At 42.1% G+C, this 23,122-nt stretch overlaps 1 protein-coding gene across 4 annotated transcripts; it reads left to right on the top strand.

Annotated features, from left to right (window-relative positions):
- Positions 1–314: 314 nt before the first annotated feature.
- LOC148101650 (uncharacterized) lies at positions 315–20,750 on the top strand. 4 transcript variants are annotated; one of them, XM_087846614.1, is made up of 5 exons: positions 315–394; positions 2,266–2,362; positions 4,870–5,622; positions 17,993–18,589; positions 19,052–20,750. In XM_087846614.1, exons 2-5 carry the CDS (start codon positions 2,345–2,347, stop codon positions 19,736–19,738), a joined length of 2,055 nt encoding a protein of 684 aa, XP_087702740.1. In that variant the 5' UTR covers positions 315–394; positions 2,266–2,344; the 3' UTR covers positions 19,739–20,750. The 4 variants fall into 4 exon arrangements, with proteins under 4 accessions (XP_087702740.1, XP_087702739.1, XP_087702737.1 ...); XM_087846613.1 differs by lacking the exons at positions 315–394; positions 2,266–2,362; positions 4,870–5,622 and adding exons at positions 12,483–12,754; positions 16,484–16,537; XM_087846611.1 differs by lacking the exons at positions 315–394; positions 2,266–2,362; positions 4,870–5,622 and adding exons at positions 12,483–12,754; positions 16,432–16,537.
- Positions 20,751–23,122: the final 2,372 nt, after the last annotated feature.

Here is a 23,122-nt window from a genome sequence, read left to right as displayed (position 1 = left end):
ACGTGTCCACTGAAGGGGAACAGAAATCCAGAGCTTAATAATGCAGAACGTGAAAAAAAGATGGTTTTACATGATTTAAAGGAAAACTGGAGAATTGAGAAGAGAGGAGACTGTCACATGATGACACACCGGTTTAAAAATAACATAGTTCAGAACAGAGATGTTAAAAATGAGATTATCGTGGAGTGAATGAAACCAGTTCTGTTACACTGTCAGAAATATGAGGCTGGAGGAAGGAAGCTGATTGAAAACCTCACAGAGGTCAGTTTCTCCACACCAGCAGGTGGCGGTAAAGCACCTTTTACTGTTTGACACCCGCCAGAAAACCGGAAGATGAGGGGAAAGGAGACGTCCGGCTGCATCGGCTAGGAGTTTCTCTCGGTTTCATCTAAAGGTAAGCACCGAGCTAACGTTAATCGGAGCTCAGTTAATCTTGGGTTTAGCTCCTGAGGAGGTCTTCTGCTGCTCTCCGCGGTGCTTCCGCTGTTGACTGCTGATGATGTCAAACTGATGTGTCGGAGGTCCCGACAAACCGGAAAATAAGGAAACCGGAAAACAAAACTCGGGGAACTTTCCATCTTTAAATGCAGATTTCTTTATTTCACCCGACAGCCTGCAGCAGTGTCGTTCATGAGAAGGAAAAATGAGAGTTTTGAGTTTAACTGGTGACATTAACGAAGCTGCCACTGCAGTATGGGTGTCCGCGCAGATGCCTGTTCAGAATCTGATTTGAGGCCCATCAGCGTGAATGTGAGGGCTAAACAAAAACAAAGCCCCAGCTGTCCAGCTAGACTGATAACTGCTCCGGACATACCTGAGTTCTTTATACGGGACAGCAAAGCCCCTCGTCGGCCAAATGGGTTTAGTAGGACCCTAATGGGATAAAATGGACAACGGTCGGATGAAAGGATGGAGAAAAAAATCCGCCTGGTTAAAAAATAATTATTTAACCGCTGAAAATAAACATCAGCGATGCATTCAGTGCTGTGTTTAGTCAGGATTTCAGCGTTAATAACACAGCACAGCTGCTTCTGCTGTCTGGTGGTAACAGAGCAGTGCATCGTTGCATGTGAGGGTTTTTAAGCTGTTTATTGATGGCTAATAATAATCTTCTTTAGTCTGAATGTATTGAGCAGACATTTCATGGGAAGGCGCAGGAACGTCGTGAATGACCACAAATATAAACGTAAACTTACTCTGAACACATTCTTAAAAACACGTTTTTAATGTTAAAGAGGACGAGCCTGCAGCATATACATTTAGTACATACGTGTTATCCTGTGAGTATTTCTTTGGATATATTACACGTATATGCAGCATGCCTGCAGTTCTCCAAATGTGTTGATCATGAAAACAAATGTAATGATGTATCAGATTAACTGCAGTGGAGCGAGCCGTGATCTGTGATTAATCCTCCGTGGTACCGTCTCACCTCACTGTGCCTCCCCGACCTCACAGAGGGAGCGACCACACTAAAAGAATAAAAGACAAACGTGGTGTGGAAGCATTTTTCACTCAGGACTGATGTAAATGACGCAGATGAAACAGGCAAACATTTATTTTCTGTTTAGATGTGGAGAGTCAGCATCTCCACTGTAGGCGAACTTAAACAGCTGTTTCTCTGCTTGTGTTTTACATAACAGATGTTACAAAAAATGAAGTATAATTAAGTTAATCTGAGTTATGTTTGCACAGAAACATCTTCAACGAGCTGCTTTTTTACTTTTAAGCATTTCAGAGACTTTTTGACTCGAGTGCTGCAGTAACATCTGTACTTCTGCTTGAATGAAGAATGTGCGCACTGTTTCCACCTGTGCTGACAGGTGGAAACAGGAACAGCTGTTCGATTATCAGCTCCTGGCACTTCATGCTTTAGCACTTGAATACAATTTTAACTCAGAACTAAAATCATCCTGGACAAAAAAAGAAAAAACGTTGTGACGTTTGATTTATTTCAGTGTTTTTGTAAGTAAAGCAGACACAGAGGTCGTGTCTGATGTGTGGAGCTGCCTCAGGTCCATCTGTATGGACTCTGCAGGAGAAACTCAAGAGCAGACCTGCGTATGTTCACTGATTGTAGGCAGATAAATCAGTCAGTGTGTTGTCCTATATCTATTAAAAACACGACTCATTGTCAGATCTTCTGCTGAAGGAGGAGAATTTAAGGCTTTGAAGCTCAGTCTTTGGATTATTGTGGCTCTAAAGTCACAGGAACAACTGAAGAAACGAATTATGTTTATTTGTTGTTCTGTTTTTGTGCCCCAGCTGATCAGCAGGAGGAGAAGAGTCTGACGGAGCAGCGGAGGAACAGTTTGGACTCGGCTCAGCCGCTACAGAGGAAACGATGAGCTCGGCACAGACGGTGAGGAAAACGTCACCGTTACAGAGTTTGTGCTTCATCAGCTGCTGCTGGTCTTATTATGGTCACAGCACAGAAGCTGTAGTGTTCCTCTGTTATATGCAGCTTTTTAGCTTTACTGTTAGATTCTCCATCTGTTTATTCTGCATGTGAATTTCCCAGAACTGTCTCATCTCTGTTACGCTGGATGGACTCGTTTTGGACACCATGTGAATTTTAACCTTCACATGAAACAAATCTCTGCGGTGACATCTCAGGAAACCTGTCACTGACCGATGAGTCTGTGTGTTGTTGTCATTTCTTATTATCAAGTTGTAAAAATGGTACTTTGAGATGATTTCAAGTCGACCTCATTACACGTTGTCCTATATCTGAACACTATCAGCACCTGGTAACAAAAGGGGAATAAAACATTTGTGTTAGTGGCTCTAACATCAGACTCTCATACGATGTGAGAATCAAAGTGTTTCTCAGAGCAAACGTGTGACGTTAGCTGGCTCGTTGTCCAGAGACGGGAATATCACATGACTGATCTTGTCCTGTGTGAGGGCCCTGACTTCAGCTCAGGACACGAGACTTTGGGTGAGTGAGGAGTGAACAGTGGGAGGGGAGGAGAGCCAGATGATCAAAATGCAAATGTATAAATCATAATAGAGTTTGAAAGAACTATTTGTGATCTTTAAATTGAAACTAGAGACGGCACGATGCCACTTTTTTATGTCCAATACCAACATCATAAATTTGGATATCTGCCGATACCGATATGAATCCGATATAGTGCGGGGGTGGGGCCTGCGGTATCATGCCCTGCCAACTTAAACATGGTGCTAGGTCCTGCAGCTCTGTGTATCCAGCAACCGTACTGAATAAAGAGACGCTTAAAAGCATGAATGTGTCATCGGGTCTGACGTGGTGTATTTAAAGTGTATTTTATAATCAATTACACTGTTTTTTAAATATCTTGCTGCATTTTGTATAAGTTCATTCTCAAGTTTAAAAAAAAAAAAGTATAACTAACACTTTTCCATACGTTGTTTTTTTAAAATCCTAAATTTAGGTGTTTAGTCAGAAATCTGCAATATTCTAATTCTGTTGGAAAATAACAGGTTAAGTAGGAAGTCTGGGGTCAGTAAATCCTGGTGGACTGACAGTCTCAGCTGTACTAACAAATATTACCAAACTAACATGTTTAAACTACATTAGAAAACATAAAAACATACAGACCTGATAAACTTTCATTACCGTTCTTAGTGTGTTAGCTTAGTGTGAGGTTATGGGAAACGACGTAGGCATGAGTTTGCGCTGCTACTCCATAGAGAGAGAGATAGGACTTCCAGGTCAGCTTGTTATCACCTCATCGTGTAAGGTGCATTGCTGTTTTGAGTGCTGAGTAAATGACCTTAAATCTGTTTGTTTGCCGCAGCTTGAATTACTTTCTAGTGAGTTGTAGCTGCACATTTTCACATAGTGATTGAAGGCATGTGCTGCTGCCGCCATAGTGTAGTAATTTTATTCAGCCACACGATGGCGCCAAAGTCCTTTTAATGATGGTTCGAGCCGGGGAATGTCTGCTTGTAGTACTACACTACCACTGTGTTTAATATGAGTTCTCTGTGTGTTTGAACCAAGGTGATACTTACGTAATTTAAATTAATATATATTATGGACATGTACACGCACAGATGGATGTGTAGGTCTATCGTAGATATTTTTGAGTTTACATAAGTTGAACCACTGCTGCTGTAATATGTTTGCTCTAATGGCAACGTATTTGTTACTACAGACTACTGGCAACACTGAGCATTAAGGTGACAATAAACCAGCTACCAGATACACCAAAGAAAGAACTTAACCTCAACACCGGTGCTGAGTCGAACAGTTTTTAAGAAAGTCTTTTATCCAGATGCAGATGGGGTGGAGAAGCCTTGGTGGTGCTGCTTGTTTGTAAGGATGTCTGGAGGGTGGTGTTGAAGATGAAGAAGACCCACGTGTAGTTCTCGCTTTGCACCAGATGACTCAGTGTAGTGTGTGCTGTAGCAACAGCATCCTCAGTGGGTCTCTTACCCCAGGATGCATGTTGATGTGGATCGAAGGAGGCCACCATAATGTGCTGAAGAACCAGTTTGGCCTCAGAGCGACTGGTCAGGGGCTGGCTGCTCTGGCACCGGGATGATGATTTAGACTTTAAACAGACTGCAATGGTCAGTTGTGACCAGGAAGCTGGTCGGCACAAGATTGCCTGTTCCTGCAGAGTGTGGGCACAGCAGGCTTTTGCCTCTTTGAGGCAAAAACTTTTTAACCAAACTCGTCATTCAAGGTTGTCCAAGCTGTGATGTTGTCAATACAGTAGATATATAAATAAATAGAAACTTTATTGATCCCACTAAGGCAAACTTTTGTGTTATGGCAGCATTATAAAGAGTAAAAGTAGTACCGTGTACAATAAACAACAACACAGTCTCTCTATGTTTGTCCTTTCACTGCCTCTGTTTGTATCTCTGTCTCTGCAGGACCAACAGGCACCGAGAAGTCCGCGCCCTCAGGAGGGCGATGAAGCTCACAGAAAAGAGGACGACAAAATATACAGATGCGATGAGTGCGGGAAGCCTTTTACTGCGAAGATTTTCCTAAAAAGACATCAAATCATCCACACTGGGGAGAGTCCGTTCAGGTGTGAGTTTTGTGGGAAGTATTTTTCCAAGGCTGGAAATTTGACAAGACACCGACTCATTCACAGCGGAGTGAAAGCGTTCAGATGCAACTTGTGTGGAAAGTCTTTTACTCAGAAGAGTGACCTAAAAAATCATCAACTCATCCACAGCGGACTTAAAGCATACAGCTGTGATCGGTGCGGGAAGTGTTTTACAAAGAAACAGAGCTTGGAGAATCATAAGCTCCTCCACAGCGGAGTGAAACCGTACAGCTGCGATCAGTGTGGAAGAACCTTTGCTCGCAGGTATACGTTAAAGAGTCATCAACTCACCCACTCTGCGGTTAAGGCGTACAGCTGTGACATGTGTGGAAAGACCTTCAGGCAGATGGGGACCCTAAATAAACACCAACGCATTCACACCGGACATAATGTGTACTGCTGTGACCAGTGTGGGAAACGCTTTGTCACATACTACAACTTACACATTCACAAATTTACCCACACTGAGGAGAGACCTTATAAATGTGACCTGTGCGATAAGGCTTATAAAGATCCAGATTACCTGAAAGTGCACCAACAGATCCACACCAGAAAGTGCACTTACTGTGAGGTATGTATTTATATTTTCACATTTCTATGCTCGTTAAATTTTGTTAGCATGTTTGCAAATGTTTGGTGGCCGTGGTCGGTGACATAATGTCACGTGGTTGGAATTGGGCCTCGACTGCTGGGTGTTTTTGACTGTCCGTCTCTCCCAGCATGCAGCTGAAACCATTAATGATCCTTCCACCGGTTCTTGAAACTTTTCACAACCTTGACTTAAGTTGGGTCTTAAATATTTTTTGCCCTAGTTCACACTCTACATCTTTATCCAAAAAAAAAGTGTTCAAGTTGAATTTTAGTCAAATAAATAATTTCTGTTTGTTTGGGATGAGGAGGCGACCGCATGGCTGAGAGCAGCCGGCCTGGGTTCAACTCTTCACTTTACCCTATAGAATAAAGCCAGAAAAATACCATTCATTTAAACTGGTCTTACCTCAGATTTTGCCTGTGCGTCCAGTGTCCTACGTTATGAAACACTGCGCTGTTTTTAGATCTTGACTTGAACTGAACTAAACAAATTTTTCAATATAGCAGGAAAGGACATGGGTTGATTTAATTCATAGCTGAAAAACATCAAATCGCTTTAGCAAAAATAAATGTTTAAAAAGTAATTTTGTGCTCTCAACTTGATTTTACAATAGCTGGAAACTGAACTGAGATCTGCTGAAAATCTGTTCAACAGTTTAATATTGCACTGACCGGTCACAGGTCTCTGAATTGCATACAATCCATAAGCACAAACTTTTGTTCCAAAGTTTTTCCTGATGAAGCAGATCAATCATCCAATGCTGGTTTCTGTTCTTTTGCGTCATAGAAATTAAGTTGGTGCAATTTCGCTGTAACTGTATCTTGTGTCCCTTCGTACTGATGCACAAATTTGGCTATAGAAAAAAAATGCTGAAGAAGAACTGATTTTAGTCAATCTTTTTTTTCAGACCTGAAAATGTCACTTGGATATCTCCGTATTTGTCTGCAGGGTTTTGACACCTTCACTGACACTGCTGCTCTCAAAGTCATTCGCTGTAAAGCCAGTTTGCCATTTTGTAATGTTGACTGAATGTATGCTGCATTACATTTAAGAAAAAAATGATGAATGAGCTTATTTAAACTATATATTTATAGAGAAATGCATATTGCCATTTAACCAACACTGATCTGTGAGGTGTGACTGAGAGAACAGTTCGAGTATTGTTGTATTGTTCTGTAGCTCAGATTTCATTTACAGAGAGTTGGGAGCAGTGAAGGATTTTCCTGTCCTCAAACACAGATGCATTTTAAACTTTGCTTTCTCTGAATGAGTATTACAGTGGTTTATATTCTTTATTTCCAGAGGTGTGACGTACGCTGTCACTGTGTCTTTTGCAGAGTGAACCCAGTGGATCCGGTCCTGAACCCTGTCATCACTGCGGAGCTGGGAAAGCGTTTCGATGTGACGTTTGTGGAAATACTTTCAAGAAGAAATCGGGCCTGAAACTGCATCAGCGCAGACACACTGGACTCAAACTGAGCTACTGCAGAGAGTGTGGGAAAAGCTTCCCCATGCCAAGTGCATTAAAGCGCCATGAACTGATCCACAGTGGGGTTAGGAAGCACCTCTGTGACCAGTGCGGGTCATCCTTCATCACTGCAAGTGACCTGAAGAAGCATGAACGAATCCACACAGGAGAGAAACCATACAAGTGCAGACATTGTGAGAAAAGCTTCACGCACTCGATTAATCGTTACCGTCACGAATGTAAACACGTTGAAGTGAACGACAGCAGCAGTCACAGGTCATTATAAAGTGTGGACGTGTATCTCGGGGTCTTGTTCACGAGTGATGGGAGAAGGGAGCGCGAGATCGACAGACAGATTGGTGCGGCAGCTGCAGTGATGCGGACGCTGCACCGGTCCGTCGTGGTGAAGAGGGAGCTGAGCGTAAAAGCGAAGCTCTCAATTTACCGGTCGATCTACGTCCCTACCCTCACCTATGGCCACGAGCTGTGGGTAGTGACCGAAAGAACGAGATCGCGGATACAAGCGACGGAAATGAGCTTCCTCCGAAGGGTGGCTGGCATCTCCCTTAGAGATAGGGTGAGAAGTTCGGCCATCCGGGAGGGGCTCAGAGTAGAGCCGCTGCTGCTCCACATCGAAAGGAGCCAGCTGAGGTGGTTCAGGCATCTGACAAGGATGCCTCCTGGGCGCCTCCTGGGTGAGGTTTTCCAGGCATGTCCCACCGGGAGGAGGCCCCGGGGCAGACCCAGGACACGCTGGAGAGATTATATCTCTCGGCTGGCCTGGGAACGCCTTGGTGTTCCCCCGGACAAGCTGGAGGAGGTGGCTGGGGAGAGGGAGGTCTGGGCCTCTCTGCTTAGGCTGCTGCCCCCGCGACCCGGCCCCGGATAAAGCGGAGGAAGATGGATGGATGTTGTTAGTCAGCCATGGCTCAGTACTTGGTGACTTTGTTAAATAATAATGAATCTTTCCTGTAGTTAAACCAGTGCTATAAAAGTCATTTTAGTTAGTGGGACACAAGCAGCCCAGAAAGAAGCACTGAATCGTTTGTGTAGAAACTTGTAAATTGTTCCCTCAAACTTTTCCCCCTTTTTTTAGTGTATAAAGATTTCATTTCTTAAACTATCCATATCAGCATCTGACAACACGGCTTCACGGTTCAAAAAACACTGTAAAAGACGCTGCTTGGAATATTGTGGACACATTACTTTGTGGAGGTGCCGGCCTGTTACTCATCAGCGACCGCAGAGATGCCAAAAATGTCCTCTTTTATCACCTGGTGGGGTCGATGCTCTGTACACGCCGCTGTTTTTAAAAAGTGGATTCTCCAGCTGAAGACAAAATCTGAAAGGTTAACCTGTGCTCTTCTTCTTAAAACTGATGGTGATGAAGATGTCGTTGTTGTAACTGTTTGATTTTCAAGACCATGAAAAAAGATTTTTAGATCTTCCGCTGTGTCATGTCGATTTTTCCTTTCCTGTTTCTGTTTACTGAATCTATTTCACAACTTTATAAGTTATTTGGCACGAGTTACTTTTTATTTCTGTACAGCACTTTGGTCAACGTTGCTGTTATGATTAAATGTCCTATATAAATACAAATGCTCAACGATAATTTTGTGAAAATCCTGCAAATGTTAAACCGTGTATGAAGTTTATCTTATGAAAACAGTTTGGTGTGAAAATAAAAGGTTTGAGCCACGATTTCGCTTCTTGTATTTCAGACTACTTTATTCATCCCTTTTGCTGCAACACAGTAAGAACAATAATTTACTAAAATGGATTAAATAATACAATATAGTACAAAGTCGCAAAATATGACAAACAGCTATAATGTAACAATTAGCTCAATTATAAATATCCCTGCTGTGGGGTAAACCATTAGATGAGAGCCGAGGGTGCGAGCGGGCTGAAGCTTTAGTAAGAAAGTAACGTTTATTTCGGCGATCGTGGCTCAAGAGTTGGGAGTTTGCCTTATAATCAGAAGGTTGCCGGTTCGAGCCCCGGCTTGGACAGTCTCGGTCGTTGTGTCCTTGGGCAAGATACTTCACCCGTTGCCTACTGCTGGTGGTCAGAGGGCCTGGTGGCGCCAGTGTCCGGCAGCCTCGCCTCTGTCAGTGCGCCCCAGGGTGGCTGTGGCTACAATGTAGCTGCCATCACCAGTGTGTGAATGTGTGGATGACTGGATGTGTAAAGCACTTTACAAATACCATTTACCATTTTATTTATTAAGCACTTTTCATAAACAGGCAGTCACAAAGCACTGTACACAGTGGTTAAAATAAACAAATTGTCAGACAAAATACGCAATATAGGTAATACAAAAGGTTAAATGTCAATAAAAAATAATAAATTGAAAAGCAAAAACAACAAAAAAAGTTTGATTTGATTAAATTTTCTTGTAATTTGATTGGCGTTAGTTTTGTAGTCAGATGTATGTGGAGTGTGTTAAAATGAGTGCAGTATTTCACTGTATGTTGATTTGTAGGTGAACTATTTAGGGGGGATCTCTTAAATTGAATTGGTAGTATGGTCTGTGTCTATTTAAGGAGGATTTAGGTCTGACAACGGGGGTGGGGTGGGGTGGGGTGGGGGGACCAAGATATATGAGGAGGTTCATGTTTAACATCAGCTTCATACAAGCTTTCATCAGGGTGTCACAGGCTGGACCATCATAATAAAAGTTTTTAGTTCATTAAAATGCTTTTAAAGCTCCAGTTTTGCTCCTGTAAACTTAAGTTTGTTTTCTTTAACCTCGTAGTTCACTTTTATTGAATGATTGACGCTCTGTTGTCTGTTACTGTATGTTTGTCCTGATCTTTCACTCAGTATTTTCAGTTTTGTTCTGGACTTGTTTGTTATTTCTTTGAAAGTACAAGATATGTATGTCCTGTTATTTTCCTGTGCCACTGCGATTCTTATAATTCTTGTTTTCTGGTTTGTTTGTTTCTTTTCTCCTCCAATCTGTCTCTGTGTGATGTGATTAGTGTCCTCATGTTTGTGTCCCTGTATCTGTCTTGTGTCCAAATCTTTTTTAAGTGATGTTACATCAGTGTGCTCACAGACATTCACCTTACACCAGTGGTTCCCAAACATTTTTTGCTCCTTTGTTTTACAAGAAAAATGTTCTGACTATCTTCAATTTTTACACGCTTACATACACACAGTTACTGTCCCTCCATTTAGAAAGGCAGAGGCGTCACGCTGTGATTATTTTACATGTAGCTGTTTTTTTCCTGTGTAATAATATTCAACATTGATATCAATACATTTTTCAAAAAATGCCTCTCTGTGCAAAATGGGTTTAAAAACATAAACAGCTGTGGGATCCTGTTTATCCGTGATTTAAACAGCCCAGCGCTGCTCCCGACACAGGGAAACCAATCCTGCAGGGAGACCTACCTCAGCACTTGTGCAGGTGAAACCAAAGGGAAGATTTGCTTCACCATATTTTCTAGTCTTTGGCTCAGAATGAAGTTGGTTTGGAAACATATTCAGCGATGCTTCATCTCCTGCTTTGCATTTGTGTCAAAGCCCCATCAAAAACCTGTCAATGATGCTAGCAGTGTCCAACAGTTCTTTCTTTTTTCTTTTCATGCCGCGCCCTCCCTGCAATGGCTCTGCGCCCCCCCTAGGGGGCAGGCCGCACACTTTGGGAACCTCTGCTGTACAGTATGAACATTTTTCTTGTAAAACAAAGGGGGGCCTTGCAAAAAAACATTTGGGAACCACTGGTGTACAGGAACATCTGTGCCGAGTATAACCTGGAAGTCCCGAGGTCAAAATGGGAGATTATTCCAAGGGTGGTGGAGAATGACCGAGCTAAGATCCTGTGGGACTTCCAGATACAGAGGGACAAAATGGTGGTGGCCAACCAACCGGACATAGTGGTGGCAGACAAACAGAAGAAGACGGCCGTAGTTGATGTAGCGGTTCCCAATGACAGCAACATCAGGAAGAAGGAACACGAGAAGCCTGAGAAATACCAAGAGCTCAGAGAAGAGCTTGAGAAGATGTGGAGGGTGAAGGTATCGGTGGTCCCCGTGGTAATCGGAGCACTCGGTGCGGTGTCTCCCAAACTAGGCGAGTGGCTCCAGCGGATCCCGGGAACAACATCGGAGATCTCTGTCCAGAAGAGCGCAGTCCTGGGAACAGCTAAGATACTGCGCAGGATCCTCAAGCTCCCAGGCCTCTGGTAGAGGACCCGAGCTTGAAGGATTGATCACCCGCAGGGGCGAGTGGAAGATTTTTTTTAATATATGATCTTGATCTTTTACCTGACATTTGTGTGTGGACAGCAAATGACGCCCTTAAATGGGGTTTTATTAACATGAGACGTAAGTTTGACGTAAGGTGCTGCTAAGGGTTATAAACCACTAACAAAAGCCATCCCAGTCCCTTTGAAGACATTGTGCACTCTAAAATTCCTCCTGGACTGAGACAGCTCTGCACAGCTGGTGTTGACTTTGGTGACAGCAGGTTTCGAGAGATCAGAAATGTTTTTGATAACATTTCCGTAACCTGGTTAAAGGAAATTATATTCTAAAAGAATTTGAGGCTATGGAAGTTAAACTGATACGAAGAAAGTGTATTTGACTTCCCCTTCCCAGTAAAGCAAAGCAGGTTAATTTTAAAGTCATAAATGAGATTAACCCAACAAATTAACTGAAATTTAATTTGTGAACACCTGTGGATTCTCTGAAAATGACATTGAAAGTTTGGATCACTTGTTTTTCTACTGTGAATCAGTGCACTCCTTTTGGACTGACATGTGGAGCTGGCTACAGTCCAGGGGGATTCAGTTACCACATTTGACTGTAGTTACATTTGGGATGGTTGCTGAGAGCCCAAATTTAGACTTGGTGATTGGGACTGTCTTGTTACTGGGAAAGTTTTATTCACAAATGCAGACATTTCAAGCTAAACGATGTGTAAACAGATGGCTGAATGATTTTAAACTCTCGAGTAAGTCGCTGAAACACGTAAATGACAAGAAAAACCCTAAACTTATATTTCTATTCAATAAGTTCTATTTATGTTAAAAGGAGGCCTCCTCTCTATCTGAGATGTGGATCATGATTTCCCTTTCTGTTCACACTGTTTGTGTCTATGTTCTCACATTCTGCATTTTTCTTTCTTTCTTTTGTTTTTTCTCCTACTTTTCTTTTTATGTCTCTTTTTCTCTTGTTGTGATGCTCAACCGTATATATTTAGATCCATGGATAAATAATGGTGACTTATATGTTTATATTGTTGTTGACAAATAAAGTTCATTTAAAAAAAAAAAGGCTTGGCCTCTTTTTCGAGTCACGTGTCCAAACAGCATCGAATCACAGCAGAGCAGGAAGAAGGGGGCGGAGCAAAGCATGTGTGTGCAGGAGAGGAGTCGAGCAGAGAGAGCTGCTTTTGTATGAAACGGGAGTAAAGTAGTGAACTTAGAGGAGAGAAACAAACTAAAGTATCGATCATATACCACTACCAACGTCCTGATCGATATCTGCATCGATCTGCCCACCCTTGTCTCCTGGATCGTAGCTGAGATCAGCGTGAACCACGTGGGTCTCTGCTCCCTGATCTGTTTCCTGTGTTTGGAAAGAGTTCCAGCTTCATCACGGAGTTTCTCTCGGTTTGTGGGCTCATCTAAAGGTAAGCACCGAGCTAACTTTACTGTGAGTTCAGTTCATGTTGAGTTTAGCTCCTGAATGAGGTCTTCTGCTGCTCTCCTCGGTGTCTGTTCACAGTTTATTGTGAACACGTTGAGAGAAGAGTGAGAGAGTGTTTGGAGAAAAACACCAACTAATCATTAGCTCAGCATGCTGGGAGAAGTTGGAGCAGAAAAGTCTTGTCATTGTCCCTGCAGCTGTTTTTCTGCATGCACCAAACCTCTACAGCAGAGGCATTCAGCTAAATTTTGAGGATGTGTTAGAGAAAATCTTCCAAAGCAGAGGTCCGGGACATCATAATGTCTAACTTGCGTTATGATTGTGATACAGAAGCAGCCTATTTTTTTATTTTATCAATATCTGAACAATAGACTGTCAAATAAATGAAAATGCAAGTTAAAAACATTTTTTTAATGATTGTGAACACTGAAACACACAGTAGACCTACATTAGATATAGGATTTCAGTTTAAAATGAATCAGAGAAAATAAAAAATCTTAAAACAAAATAAATAAATAAAATAAAACACAAAATGCTTAATTTCAGAAAAAGTAGCAGCAGTTTGAGTTTCCCTTTTTCTTTACCTTTCACATCTTTTAAGAGTCTCAATAAAATTTTCAACAAATGACATTAAAATTCTTAACAATTGTACAGTTTCTCTTTCTTTCCCCCTTATATTTCACTTCCCACTTTCTGTTGTTCAGTGAGAGACTTGAGCTTTTGTCCTACCAGGATTTTAAATGTGGGCTGGAATGCTGTCAGGGCCATACACATGTGTAGGTGCTCATTGGTGAGCCATGGACAATATTTAGTGTTTATTATGTTCATTGTGGAGAAAGCTGCCTCACAGCTGTATGTGGAGCCAAACGTGGTCAATATGTGCAGGGCTACTTTCCTCAGATTTGGGAAAGCTGTCTCAGAGACCATTTGGAGCCAGAAAGTGACAGGTTCAGTTCTTAACTGCTCTTTCAGGGCCACATCTGCTTGGAGATCAACCCGTTGCATCTGGAGAGGCCCGGTATTTGCCTCCTTGAAGTGCTGTGTGACTTCCTTTGAGATGAGAAATGGGTTCTTTATGAACATGGTGAGCTGCTGTCCAAATCTGACCCTCACCTTCAGTTTTTCAGACCTTTTCCCCAGTTTGTGTACAAACCATGAATCTTCAAAAGTTGATTCTGTTCATCTGGACGTAGCGTTTTCTGGGAGAAACGTTTTGTCACTCATCCAAGTGACTTCTTCAGTCTCAGCTGACTGCAGGTTAAACAAACAGTACATTTGCATAATGACTGAAACCAGCCCACTGAAGGAACAATGGGCTGGGAGGTCAGTTCCTTAATCTTAATTATGGAAATTCTCATGACCATTGATCAATGGCCATGAGTACCATTCACAGAGAGTTGGGGAATGGCTGCAATCACAGCATTGTATGATGGCGAAAGATGTACCCTTAGGCCCCCTCCTCGATTCAGAGATGGTCTTTCCCTTTTCACGTAAATGGCCTCCTTGACTCCACGCTCAAACCAGCGTTCCTCCCTGTCCACGTTTCTCCCAGAAAACGCTACATCCAGATGAACAGAATCAACTTTTGGAGATTTATTTTCCTGGATGACTGAGAATGCATCAAGAAACTGCCATGAAGTTATAATGAAGCACCAAACTGCAGTTACTCAGTCAGTGGAGGTTCAGTAGTGCCGTTTCTCACCACTGTTGTTAACTGGAGGCTGACACACTGACTGAAGACATTTAGTCTGAGTAGATTTGAACTTTCCTTCTTCATTATTTCCATCTTGCTTTGACTGCAGTAACAACACTGATTCCAGCAGGATTTGTAAAAAGCATTTTGACAGACACACAAAGCTGGACAGCTTTTGTTCTGAGTCTAAGATCTTAGAAAGAAAGTGACTGGACTTCTGTAAGCTTTTTTAAACGTTTCACCTCTCATCCAAAAATGCCTTTTTCAGTTCTGAAACTAAATGGTGGAGCGTCCCAGGCATTTAAACCCTTGTGGGGGTTGTACCTTGAAAGGGTCGTCGACCGACTGTTGACCATTGATCTTATCAAAAGAGCCAATGTGTGGAAAAATGTGTGTGTCAGCAGGTCCTGAGTGAAACCATTGTGAGACCCTGTTTCACTCTATCATGTAGCTCGGTGCTGTCCCTGTTAAAGAGCCAAGAGCCTTTCTTTCCACTTCCTCCATGTAAAGTTTGGCTACAATGGGACACACTGGGGAGCTCACAGCACATCCATGTTTGTGTCTGTAGAAACCCTCGTTGTATTTAAAATATGTGGTGGTAAGGCAGATTTAACAGTGTGCAGACCTGATCAGGATGAAGCTGGTTCTGGTTTGTAAGGAGCTGACTTGATGTAGTTGTTTCCTGACAGTCTCCACTGCCTCGTTGGGGTTCAAAGCAGAGAATGATCCAGCGGCTGCTCGAACAAGAAACAGCTACAACACAGCTGGCATGTTGACCTGGCAAAACATTGAGGTGCTTGACTTGGTCGGCACTGCACTGAGTCCACTTCTAGAGTTTACAGATGTTTTTTCTGCTGAAGATTATTTGACCGTTTCATCTGTTAAGCCTGTTCTTCAGATGTGACGCTCGGCTGACCAAAGACATCAAAACATCAATACTTGACTACATGAACAAAAGCCACAAAGTTTAACAGAGAGGCTTGTTAGTGGATTCTCTCCTTGATCCATGTTTCCATACAAAATATTTCAGTGTGAGTGAAGCCATCAAAACATGAGTGAACTAGAGCATCTTGCGTCACACCAGGATAGCACAGCCAGAAACACCTCCTGCATCTGCTGGAGACCAAACAATTCAGGGAGCTGTTAAAAAGCCAAAGAAGAGTCTCGGGAGCTTTTTGAAGGGACCAGTTAGAACTACAGAAAGGTTATTATCTGAACTGAGCAGTTATCTGAATCGTCCACCAGCAGACAGTGAGTCTGATCCTCTTTTGTGGTAGAAAGTTCACACTGTAAACTTTCCACACATCAACAGGTTAGCTAGGAAATACCTCTGCATTCAGGCAACTAGCTCTGAACCTGAAAGGTTGTTCAACACAGGTGGTCCTCCTGTATGCTCACATCTGTGAACATGTTAGTGTTTCTGACTGAGAGTCAGAAACTAGAAATGTAGAAAACTTCCATGAGCAGTAGCACGTTTTGTTTTTACTCAAGAGTTTGTGCATTTTTATTATTTGACTTATTTGTTTGGCACCATTCAGTTTTATGTTGCAACTCTATTGAAGTTTTGTGGCTATTATACATGGTTATGCTCAGGATTCGTCAGCCCTCTGGAAATGCCTGTTGGTTAAACTGTCAGCAAGGAATTTGCATTTGCACTGTTAACTTTTTATACACCTGTAATGCACATTAAAAGCAGCTGCTTGTTTAGGTGAAAATAAATTGATGGCATTTTTTGCACTAATAAAGTTGTGGAGTGGTAAAGTATTTTGTCTCGCATCAGTTATATCGTTGCTGCAAATTTTCAAATATATATAGTGATAAATATTTTTGGCCATGTTGCCCTGGTTGCTTCTGGGGTTTCACCTCGAAGCTTCATAGGTATTGTTGTCACTGAGTGTAGTAATGTTTATTTTCTCTGCTTCTTCTTGTCAGGGATAAAATACATATCTATACTTTTTGTGTCCCAGCTGAGTAACAGGAGGAGAAGAGTCTGGTGGAGCAGCAGAGGAACAATTTCAGCCATTTGGACTCAGCTCAGCCACTACAGAGGAAACAATGACTTCAACACAGGAGGTGAGAAAAATATCTCAGTTACATCTGTGATCAAATATTTCTTCAATAATGTAATTTTGATTACAATTGTAATGTGATATTATCACCAGAAGGTGGTGATAACACACCTACAATGTGTTTGCTGACATCTATGGTAATAACAAGACCAGACTAAGCAACCTGGTTAAAGTGGTCAGATTTCAGGGAGGTCTCAGCTCCAGCTTGTGGACGTCTATAACAGGCAGGTGCTGAGGAAGGAAACTTCTGTCCTGTTGTGTTCAGATCATCGTCTCTTTCATGATTTTCAACTGCTCTCATCAGGTCGTTGTTATAAAGAGACATCGATTGTCTTTTGTACCAAGTGCTATTATCATGGTTAATAACACTAAACCATGAGTGTTGTTGCCATTGCACACTGTACTTTTTTTGGTGATAAAATTTAGGTTGTTTTCTTGGGGCTTATTGTCATCCCCTATGTAGCCGGTGTATCAGAAAAACTCAGGAGGGTTTTCTGCAAGCACGACATCCCGGTGTACTTCAGACCCAGCAACACACTCAGACAAAAACTGGTTCACCCGAAAGACAAAACTCCAAAACACAGACTTAACAATGTGGTGTTTGCTGTACAGTGCAGCGAGGAATGCCCAGACCTCTACATTGGAGAGACCAAACAGCCACTTCACAAGCGCATGGCACAACACAGAAGAGCCACCTCCACAGGACAAGACTCAGCATCCATCTGCATCTAAAGAACAAAGGTCACTCTTTTGAGGATGCCAGTATTCACATTTTGGACAGAGAGGACAGATGGTTTGAAAGAGGAGTGAAAGAAGCATCTATGTCCACTGTGAGCGACCATCTTTGAACAGAGGCGGTGGTTTACGACACCAACTCTCTGCCATCTATAATCCAGTTTTGAGTTCCCTCCCAGACGCCTTAACGCCCACTCACATCCTGGGCCATCTGACCTCAGGAATTCGCATGATAAGGTGGGACCAGGTTTCACAATGAACTCACCCGAAACTCTGGCTGATTGGGATCCACACCCAGTTTCACACCTTGGCTCAGGCGATTAGAGGATCATCAGGGGGTCCTTTTGTCCCTCTGTGGGGGGAAACTCCCACTAGGTTTATATCTGGGACTCTCCACCATTTGACCTTAGAAGTGAAGAAGCTTCTCGGATGAAGGTGAAACGTCTTCAAGTAACTTAAAGAAGTCCAGACGCTTTTCTTTGCAAGCTCCTTTGACTACGATGACCTGGATGACTGAGAACCTTCACAGACAATTCAGGATTTAATGAATCTGTCACTTTATTCAAGCTACTAACCGACAATTTCAAATTTACACACGTAGGATTACAGGAATCGAACGCCTGGTGTCACCGGTGCGGCCTAGGATTTTTGTTTTTTGTTGCACCATTGAGAAATTAAGTCGCATCAGATTGCTCACACTCTGTTTGTATCTCTGTCACTGCAGGACCAACATGGAGAGAGAAGTCAGCGCTCTCAGGAGGACGACAAACCTCACAGAAGAAAGAAAGAGAAAGCATACAGTTGTGATGAGTGTGGGAAGGATTTTACTCTATCTGGAAACTTAAAAAAACATCAACTCATCCACAGTGGAGTTAAAGCGTACAGCTGTGACGAGTGTGGAAAGTCTTTTGCCCAGGCTTCAAACTTAAAAAAACACAAAATCATCCACAGTGGAGTTAAAGCATTCAGCTGTGACATTTGTGGAAAATCTTTTACCCAGTCTTCAAGCTTAAAAACACACCAATTCCTCCACAGTGGAATTAAAGCGTACAGCTGTGACATTTGTGGAAAAACTTTCAGCCAGTTAGGGTACCGAAATATTCACCTACGCATCCACACTGGACATAATGTTTACTGCTGTAATCAATGTGGCAAACTGTTTACAACAGATGCACAGTTACAAAGCCACATGCTTTCCCACACTGAGGAGAGACCTTATAAATGTGACCTGTGTGATAAAGTTTTTAAACATCCAAATTCCCTCAAATCACACCAACAGATCCACGCCAGAAAGAGACTCTACAAGTGCAGTTACTGTGAGGTATGTATTTTTCTTTTTACAGTTGCAGTTATTTTGAAGTATTATGTGAATTAAGTTTAATTTCAAAACTAAATGAGACATGAAAACTTCATGTACAGAATATTCAGTCAAATCTGACACAAATCTCCTGAAACTTTCCCACTGTTGGAAAAAAGTAAAGTTTTAAAAGCTTCTCCCCTTTCTATGTATCTAACAATCACACTCCAATGGATGCATCGGAGAGCAGCTTGGGGTTAGTATTTTGTGGCATGCAGAGTAGAGCATCCAGGGGTTTAACCACCAATCTTCCCATTAACTAGATTACCTACAAATGAAGACTTAATGTTGCCCAGTAAGCTGAGTGTTATAATGTAAACAGTAAAATGTAAATACTGGTAGAGCTGCTCTTTATTTCAGGCGACGTTCAGGATCAAAATGTTGAAGGAATTCCCTGACTTACACTGTCTTTGTGTCTTTGTTTAGAAGCAGAGCGACACAGATGGATCCAGTTCTCAACCCTGTCGTCACTGTGGTGGTGGGAAAGAGTTTCGCTGTGACCTTTGTGGAAAAACTTTCAGTTACCGAAGGAGCCTAAAAGTGCATCAACGCAGACACACTGGAGACAAAATGAACTACTGCAAAGAATGTGGGAGCGGCTTCCCCACACCAAGTGGATTAAAAAAACATGAACTCTGTCACAGTGGGAATAAAGACCACCTCTGTGACCAGTGTGGGTCATCTTTCTTCACTGCAGATCATCTTAAAGAGCATAAAAGAGTCCACACAGGAGAGAAACCATACAAGTGCAGACACTGTGAGAAAACTTTCTCACGTTCATCTGGTTGTAACAGACATGAACGTACACACATTGAAGAGAACTTCAGCTGTGACCAGTGTGACAAGAGCTTCAAGAATTTCACTTCATACTCCAAACACAAACGAGCCCACGCTGTAAATAAACTGTTTCACTGTTACCAATGTGCAAAAACATTCACTTCATTATCTGCTCTGCGCAAACATCAGCGTCATCATGCAGAACTGAAATCACTGGATCATAATGAATCTGAAGAGACAGAAAGATCCTCTTCTGGTTTCAGGGTCAGACTTAAAAACCTTGAGATCAGGCTCCACAGAGTTCAGCTGGAGTCTCCTGTAAAGAATGTCAGCTGATGTCACACTTGGATCTGATGAGGTAGCTCTTTTTTCTGGAGCTGCAGTGAATAAACCTGGATGTTAAATTTAGGAATCTGCAAAGTATTTTCCCCCTTCCTGATTTTATGTTTGCCACACTTGCTTCAGATCATTAAATAGACTTTTCAAACAGAATGCTTTTATCTTTTAAGGGAAACAAACAAGCAAAACATATATGGCCCTTTCGCCATATTTTTCTCCTTTTTTCCCTTCACTGTGTTTCATTCTGTTTCTGTTGTCTATTGATTTGAAGGGCTTTCATTTTAGGATGGATGAGCTGCTTACGTACCTACAGGTACAAGTAAACTCAACTGAACCTGAACTTGTCTGCTGCTTGCTGATGAATGCGACCACACTGACAAGTAGTTCCTACAGTTTGTATTTTTCTGTCATTTCTTAAAGAAATGTAGAATCTCTCTGTCATGGTTTGATCAGTAAACCTCATCCAGCTGGCTGCACTGAGCGAGAACCTGCTATACTGTGCATGTATTCAATTTTCCATTAGATGTTGATGAATTATTCTTTATTTTGTTGTGTCCCTTCATGAACGTGTGAAGGAAATAAAGGTTGAGATAATACATGGTTTACTTCTGAACTATCTAGGGCTGCCTCGATTAGTCATGATAATGTCAACACGTTGTTTGAAGCTTTGTAAGGTCCTGAAAGACGCACGAATAAGTAGTAGGATTTAAGAGGGTAATAACGGACTCAATCAGTGTGGTACAATTTCTTACTCTTAAAACCCCCAAATTATTTTCTAAAATATACAGAACACTTTCTAAAATACATCAGTTTTTACTGCCCTATGCGTTGCCAAGAAAACAGTCCTCATGAACTGGAAAAATATAAATAATCTTAACTCCAACAAATGTAGAAACCATCTAATAGATCACATTAGTCTTGATACAGCCTCTACCACCAATCCCTCTGGGCTACTTTGATCCATCACCTAGTGGGGGTGGGGGGTCGTCCCGTCCAGAGGTCCCGCCTTCACTACTGTGGTTGATATGGGCTTAGGGCCTCTGGAGAGTCCCTAGAGACGTTTTCCCTGGAGGGCTTAACCTGGGGGTTGTGGTCATGACCTGGTTAGGGGCTCTGGTGGCTCTTGGATGGTGTTTTCCTCGTGGCTGCGTGCAGCAGGGGTGAGGAATGGTCTTGGCTCTATATAATAATAATAACAATGATAATATATTTTATTTATAAAGTGCTTTTCAAGACACCCAAGGATACTGTACAATAGGATAAAACACATAATAGAGCAATGACACAACTAGGGCTGGGCCATATCATACCGTTCACGGTGATACCGGTATAATGTTGGGCAACGATAGGAAAATGAAATATCGCGATAGAATATGGGTAAAACGCGCATGCTTTTAAAACGCATTTGTTTTCGTACGCACATGGCAGCGACGGAGAATGAGAAGAGCGAAAGCGGATCGGTGAATGAAACGGATGAACCAGAACTGGTTTGTAAAAATGCTGCAGCTTCAGTGTAGAACTGGTTTAGCTTTCGTCCGTCAGATACACAACAAAGCACTATTTTTGGTAGCGCATGCTAGCGGGCCGTCATTATTACCGTGTTGTTTGGAAAATACGGCGCACTTAAAATCAATCCTTTGATTTTTCTGAAAGTCGACAGAGCCCCTTATAATCCCGTGTGCCTTATGTATGAACTCTGGTTGTGTTTACTGACCTCGAAACGATTTTATGTGCACGGCGCTCGAAAATCTGTCAAATGTTTCAGTACGACTTTGCTAAGCTACGAAGCCGCACCGCTTGATGGATTGTTGGAGCATTACGGCTATTGTAGGCGGAGCCTCGCGGAGTGATACGTACTGTGCTTCAACATAATATTACCGTATTGTGTGTGTATAAGCTCTTTTTAAGTTTTGTGGATATTATACATGGTTATGCTGAGGATATGTCGGCCAGTTTCCACTGGAAATGCCTTTTGGTTAAACTGTCAGCGAGGAATTTGCATTTGCACTGTTACATTTTTATATAACTTTAATGCAGATAAAAAACAGCTGCTTGTTTAAGTGAAAATACATTGATGGTTTTTATTTATTCTTTTGCACTAATAAAGTTGTGGAGTTGTAAAGTATTTTGTGTCAGTTATATCGTCAGTTATATTGTTATCGCAAATTTTCAAATGTATATCTTGATGAATATTTTTGGTCATATCGCCCTGCTCTAGACACAATGAAGAACAATAAAACAAAAGCACAAATAAAATTAACAAACAGCGGGTTCACAATGAATATGCAGATTTGAACAGATAGGTTTTGAGATGAGATTGAAACTGGGGGAGGGAACCAATGTTTCTTATATCTGGGAGCAGAGCAGCTCAAAGCTCTGCTTCCCATGGTGGTGAGGCGGAAGGAAGGCACACAAAGCTGGGTAGTAGAAGAAGATCAACGTGAGCGGGCAGAAAAGGTAAATGGACTGATTCTTATATAGCGCTTTGCTACTCTCCCGGAGTACTCAAAGCACTGTATACAACATCATTCACCCACTTCTAAACTCAAGTGCAAACTAATAAACACTGACACTCCGATCAAGTTGGGGTTAGTATCTTGCCCAAGGATATTTGACATGCAGACTGGGGAAGCCAAGGATTGAACCACCAACCTTCCAATCAGTAGTTGAGCGGCTCTAACACCTGAGCCACAGCCACCTCAAGGTCAGAAACATAGGGAGGTGTGAGGTTATGAATGGCCGTGAAGGTGAGCAGAAGAAGTTTGTGTATTATCCAGAATTTTACTGTGAGCCAGTGAAGTTCCTGAAGAACAGGTGATGTGCTGGTAGGAGGGGTTCTGGTGATAATGCGAGCAGGAGAGTTCTGAACCAATTGAAGCTTATGGAGGGATTTTTGGAGGAGACCATGTAAGAGAGAATTGCAGTAGTCAATACGGGAGGTAACGAGACTATGAACAAGACGTAGCCTGGGTGGAAAGAGAAGAACGTGATCTGTTAATGTTGTGTAGATGGAAGTAGGCAGAACAGGTGAGATTATTGATGTGACATTTATAGGAAAGTGAACTGTTTAGGATGACACCAAGGCTCTTAACCTGAGGAGAAGGGAAAACTGTGGAGTTATCGATGGTGAGTGAGAAATGGTTTGCCTTCAAAAGGTTGGATTTGGTGCCAATAAGGAGGATTTCAGTTTTATCCTCATTGAGCTTTAGAAAATTAGAGCTAAACCAGGATTTTAATTTGGAAAGACATTCTGTAAGGGAAGAAGCTGGGAGGGAGGAATCAGGTTTGCAAGAGAGATATAACTGAGTGTCATCAGCAAAACAGTGAAAGTGAAGATCAAATTTGCGGAAAATGGTACCAAGAGGGAGGATGTATGCTATG

Source organism: Neolamprologus brichardi, chromosome 9 (genome assembly GCF_056152115.1).
Source record: "Neolamprologus brichardi isolate AB-2024 chromosome 9, ASM5615211v1, whole genome shotgun sequence".
Taxonomy (NCBI): Eukaryota; Metazoa; Chordata; class Actinopteri; order Cichliformes; family Cichlidae; genus Neolamprologus; species Neolamprologus brichardi.
The sequence above is the reverse complement of the archived record's forward strand: the minus strand, read 5'-3'. Positions and strand labels throughout refer to the sequence as shown.